The sequence below is a fragment of the Mustela nigripes genome, chromosome 7 (genome assembly GCF_022355385.1).
Source record: "Mustela nigripes isolate SB6536 chromosome 7, MUSNIG.SB6536, whole genome shotgun sequence".
NCBI lineage: Eukaryota > Metazoa > Chordata > Mammalia > Carnivora > Mustelidae > Mustela > Mustela nigripes.
Genome location: NC_081563.1, coordinates 124,964,357 through 124,970,556, shown reverse-complemented (window position 1 = coordinate 124,970,556; position 6,200 = coordinate 124,964,357). Strand labels below are relative to the sequence as shown.

The 6,200-nt window shown below is 47.4% G+C and overlaps 1 protein-coding gene across 1 annotated transcript in view; it reads right to left on the bottom strand.

Moving 5' to 3' along the window:
• Positions 1-6,200, bottom strand: part of HNF4A (hepatocyte nuclear factor 4 alpha) — a 61,150-nt gene extending 54,950 nt beyond the window's left edge. Inside the window, exon 1 of the mRNA XM_059407060.1 lies at positions 6,041-6,200. Coding sequence (XP_059263043.1) covers positions 6,041-6,089 — 49 coding nt within the window. The 5' untranslated portion in view covers positions 6,090-6,200. The remainder of the gene's footprint in view (positions 1-6,040) is intronic.

Here is a 6,200-nt window from a genome sequence, read left to right as displayed (position 1 = left end):
CTGGATTCTCACAACAACCCTCCAAAGTGGATACCGTCAGCATCACTGCATTTAACAGATAAGGAAGGTGGCAACCCCAAGCCTGACTCTGGGGTCTGAGCTGCTAATCATGATAGCTCCTCAGAGGCTACTGTGAGGTAATAGGTATAGCTAAAAGAGTAAGGGTTTGGAGTAAGGGTTTCATCATTTACTTGCTGTGTGATTCAGGAAAACTTACTTAACAACTCTGAATCTCATCTTCCCCATTTATAAAATGAGGATAATACGTCCCAGCCTGATGGGTCATTGCAAGCATTAAAAGGGAAGAAAGAGGGGCGCCTGGTTGGCTCAGTTGGTGGAGCATGCAACTCTTGATCTCAGGGTCGTGAGTCTGAGCCCCACACTGGGTGTAGAGATTACTTGCCTAAATAAATAAAAGATTAAAAATAAAAGCGAGAAAATGTCTAAAGTAACACCAGAGTCCTGCCAGCTATGTAGGAAGCACTTCAATGGGAACAGATTCCTTTCTTCTTTCCAGGTCCACCCTCATGCTAAAGGCATGTGAGTCAGAAAGAAATGGAAGGCATAGTTCATACACGTAAGCATCTCACAATCTTTTAGGAATGAGATAAATCACAGAGCAATCAGAAAAGTCCCAATATACTTTCAATCAAGGATGGAATCAATTGCAATCGAGTACAAGTAAAATCCTTGCAGGGTATGCCACCGACAAGGACTTTGCAAAACGTATTCCCTTCCCTCTCCTCTCCAGGCTGATTCCTGCTAAACCTTGGGGTTTTAGCTTAGATATTGAAGCCACTTCTCCATGGTTAAAAGGTCCCTGATCCCTTGCCCTCCTCCTAAGTCCCTTTGTGTCCCCACAGTGCCCTAGTCATTCACATCCTGTCACTCTGTCTTTGACTATGGTTGGATCATCTCGGTGCTCTCCAAGATCTGAAACCACGTTTCATTCTCCTCCATTCCCACAGGGCCTAGCAGAATGCGTGTACTCCATAAGCCCTCAGTAGAAGTTTCTTGAAAAAATGAACACAGGAACCGTGACCTAGTGATTACAGGAGCCTCCCGGGTGGAAACAGGATCCACTCTGGGCATCGACATCCTCCCTTTATAAAATGGGACAAAATAAGATGGTTTCTATACTTTGGCTCATCTGGACCCCAAATCACACAAGGAAACTAATAAAAAATTAAAGAGTCTTGAAACTTACCCCAGGAGATTCTAATTCACCAGGTCTGGGGTGGGACTCCAAAATATGTCATTCTAAAAAGGTTTTCCATATGCAGTTAGGTTTGTGAACTAGTGAACCATAGAGGCTGAAATTGAGTTGAGGTGAACTGGGAAGAGGTGATAAAAGAGGGGAGACAAGGGAAAAGGGTGGGGGGGTCTATACTTGGGAAACGAAGAGTGGGAGCCGCCATGCCTGATGTCCAACACAATCCTATAGCTGGCCAACATCGGGCTTCCTACCCAACTTGGGCCCATCAGCCCTTCTGAAAAATGAGGCATTTTATAGTTTATGATACTTTCCTCCTTCATTAGCTCACAGAATCCTCACAACAACCAAGTTTCATTTGATGGATGAAGCAATTCAGAATCAGATGGCCGAAGCAAAGTGTCAAGCATTGTACAGCATTCAGTAGGGAAGCCACTTAACCAAACTGCCTCTGACAATAAGCCTCTGATCTGGCCTAAGGCTGATGCTATGGGTCAAGGGAACTAGACCCACCTACCCAGGAAAAATAAGGCTCATTTATTCTTCCCTGATGGAGGACTGTCAACCAGTGGCCAAATAACCTCATCTCCTTACTTGTTCTGTCCTGAGCACTTGCAGGTGCTGCTAGCCCAGCCCAGCCTATCCCATCCATCTATCCAATCATCCATCCATCCACCCATCTACCCATTCTTCCATCCATTCATCCACTTACCCATCCACCCATCCATCGACTCATCCATCCATCCATGCGTCTATCCATTCATCCACCCATTCATCCACCTACCCATCCACCCATCCATCTCCCCACCCATCCACCCATCCACCCATTCATCCACTCATCTATCCAGTTACTTATTCATCTACTCATACATCCAGCCACATATCTTTTCATCCATGCCATCCATCTACTTATCATTTGTCCATCAACCACCATACCCACCCATCCACCCATCTATCCACCCACCCATCACTCCATTCATGCATCCGTCCATCTTCTCATTCTTTCATTCATTCACTCAATAAGCCTCTATCAAAGTCAACAGAGGGCCAGGTCCTGTGGTAGCCTATAGTAAAATAGGAAGACAAATACAGACCTTGCCCTCCAGAGATTTGAAATGCTTACAAAAATGACCAACTCCCAAAGGACCAAAACAAATAATTAAGGAAGCTTGTTAAAAGAAAAAAACGTAGGAAAGGGTAGGAAAATAGCAAAACCAGGAGTCTGGTTGGCAGACAGATAAGCACACTATAGCATCTTATCCTCATAATTGCTAAGGGCAGCTCCAGATCTGCCTCTGAGCGAGTTCCTGGCACCCAAGGCAAACATGACAACATAAGAGTCACAGGATATTCAGCTGTGGCAGACATCATGCCACAACTATTCCTGCTTCCTCGTAACACGTATGTGCACAGCACACATTCAGAAATGTCTGGAGACATTTTCAGTTGACACAACTGATGGAAAGGATGCTGCTGGCACCTAGTGAGTCAAAGCCAGGAAAGCTGCTAAATGTCCAACAATGCATAGGACAGCTCCCACAATGAAGGATCGTCCAAGCCAAAATGTCAATAGTGCTGAAGCTGCGAAACCCATTCTGAGAGAACCCTGGTTTTTTTGGAAGCAGCATTGTGCCAGACCCCAAGAAAAGAATATCGTTGGTCTAAGCCAATCTTGGCTTTCCCATTTCTTTCCACTAGATACTTGATCTCAGCTTTGCTTCAATCAGGGAAGTCTGCTAGGAGGTTTCTGGGGAAAATGTGCTTTTTAATAAAAGAAACAAGTACTTCGAGGAATATCCCTTCCAGGTTCCCGCCCTTGAGGGTAGACATGATACCTCATACTGTACCAGCCATGTTGGGTCTGTAAAGCCAACGTGGTGAGCAGGGAGAGAGGGAGGGAAGAGCATGGATCTGGCTGACATTGCTGACCACTGTCATAAGGTTGTTTCTTTAAACCTCCTTTAGTTCATTCAACCAAATGTTTATTGAGAATCTAGTCTCTGACAGCCACAATATGTGAGACATATGAGGCCAAACAAATCACTGATAGTCCCCGACCTCATGGAGTTCATAGCTGAGCACCATACACACTGATGCTATCCAATCCAAGTCATGATGAGAACTGTAGAGGAGAAGTCAGTGTACCACTAGCGCATTTCAAGTAGAGGGTATGGTCAAGTTCATTCAGCATCACCACACCACAGATCAGCCCCTTAAAGACTGTCCTACCAGCGCTCAAATACATGAGACAGCAACTGAGATTTAGGCATGCTTACTCTGTGTTAGGTACTATTCTGAGCACACATGTATTAACTCATGCGATCCTAACCACAGCCTTGCCTGCCAATGCCTCTCTTGAGGCTCTGCTCTGTACCACGTCCCATACCCTGCAACTTACCTCTGCAATCACAACCTTAGGGGCTTTGGTATTATCTTTTATCTGAAAGCTTCCCCAAATACTTCCCTAGTTCATTTTATAGGTGAAACATGAGGGCTCAGAGAGGGGTAGGCCACACAGCTTTAAAGGAAGGGTGTAGATCCAGGATGCCGACCCAGATTTATTTTCTCTAAAAAGCAAGGTCCTTTAGTCCCTATCAAGTGTGTGTGCGTGTGTGTGTGTGCGCACATGTGCACTCATGCATGCACACACACACACACACACACACACACACCAACAAATGCCCAGCTGTCCCGGGCCACCAATGTTCTTTTGTGGATGTGTGCTGCAAATCTGGCCAGAGGAGCTCTCCTTTCTCTGCGCAGGCAGATCTGTAGCTTAGTCAAGAGGGTCAGAGAGGGTTAGGGTTTCCTTTTAACAATGCTGAGCTTTAGTTCTCTTCTATTCTTGGAGATAACAATGATGTTGTTTTTCTGGAACAAGTGTTATAAGAATTAAATGAAATAACAGGCATGGAACATCCATCCATCCAAACATCTACCCATCCAAACATTCAACAAATGTGTGTTGCATACTTGCTTTATGATGAGTGCGGTGTAGAGGTTGGGATGAAGGGGCATGAGGATACCCTACAAAGTACGTAGACCTGGAGATAGTGAAAGGCTGTCAGGTATTATTACTCTAGTATCCCCTGGGAGGAACATGGGGTACTTTCTGTTCATCCCTAGTCTAGGCTTATGGCCTGAGGATCTCCCTCCCAGAAGCTGATTATCTGGTCCCTATGCAGATAGTCTTCCTCGGGCTACAGGGTCAATCAAGTCTTACAATTGTGTTTTAACCTTGGATGAAGCACCTAAGGCATGCCTAGCCCTTCAGCTATGCTATCTCCTCTCGCTGCACCACCCTCTGCAAGATAGGGCCCCTCAGGTCTCTCCATTTTGCATCTGGGGAAATAGATTCAGAGAGGGGAAGTAATTTGCCCAAGGTCACACAGTGGGTGTGCAGGATGGGTCCCCCAGGCTATTTTTGGTTCCTCAGCCTCTGTTACTTCCCCAGCCCCCTCCCCATCATCACATAATTCTGCTTAATGGCGGATCCAAGAAAGATGCCCTGGATCAGTCAAGAGACCTGTCCCTGATTCCTTGAGGCCATCTACCCTCAGCTGATGACCATATTAAGTAATATTTGTTGAGTCCTTACTATGTGCCTGGTGCCAAGAGCTTACACCCTGGCCTCCTTCATCCTCTCCAAGGGCGCCTAAGATACGCTCTCTCCATAGAGGGGCAACTGAGGCACACAAATTTTGAATAATTTGTCTAAACTCACAAAACTAAAGTCTGGATTCCAGAGACCAAGCTGTGTGTGTGTGTGTGTGTGTGTGTGTGTGTGTGTGTGTGTGTGAGATTTAAATCACTTTATAAAATGCACCTAATTTTTAAAAATCCAAAATGTGCCAAAAAACGTTAAAAAAATATTTCTTGAACCTCCTTCCTCAGCAATAAAACTCTGTTCCTGGTCTCCTTCTGTCCTCCCACCGGCTTTCTATGCAAATACAAATGTGTGTGTACATACACATGCGTATATCCGTTCTGTTATCAGAAATGTAAAATGCTACACATGGTCCTTCAGTTTATTTTGTTTCACTTCGTGTACCCTGGAGGTCCTTCCCTATCCGCACGCAGATCTGCCTTTTCCTCCTCCAAGCGTGGGACAGCATTCCTCGCTAAAGATGCATCACGCTTTGTCTCCCCATCCTCTACTGTGAGACACTGGGGTTACTTCTAATCATGGGGTCACCCCAGAAGCAGAGCCTGAGCTTTCACTGTCAGGATCACACTCTTTCCTAGCCTTGCCCCTTAGTTTCATACACCTAGTACGAGATCATTTCTTCCCCTTTCCCGACACACCACACTGGGTGCTGCTTGAAGTGGCTTCCCTCTGGTGAATTAGCCAGAGCTGACACCCCATCAGAGGGGTCAGCCAACTCCCGCCGTGGGCCCCATCCCACCTGGACCATGAGTCAGCTCTATGCTAGGCCCAGCAAGGCTCCCTGTCGGCTTTGACTCGTCCCCAGTAACCTGGGGCTGGCAGTTCTGGCCCCATCCTCTGTGGAATTTTGGAAAGACCACTGGGACATATCCCCAGGAAAGCAGTCTCTCTTGGCCGCAAAGTGAGCTCCCCCCTGTTCCGTGGTTCCTGCAGTCCCTCCCAGCACTTCCCAGACCAAACATGCCATGCCCCTGTTTAGGACTTGGGTGAAGCAAGTCCCCTACACCCCTGGGGCTTCCTGCCACTCTCAGGAGTCTAGAGGACCCCTAGTCTTCGGGGTCTTTGGAAACACGCAGAGGGGCGTCCCATGGCCTCCCCAACTTGACCATGGTCCTGCCCTGTCCAGTCCTCCCCCAGTCCCGACCACTGGTGCCACTCACCATAGGGACTCTCCACAGGAGCCCCGAGGGGCGCGTTCACACTGACCATGGCCGAGCCCACCCAGCCAGAGACGCGGGGGCATGGAGGAGCCGGGCCCCACACACAACGGCAGCGGGGGCCACGGGAGCCCGTCCACCAGGAAGGCAGTGAGCACAGCCA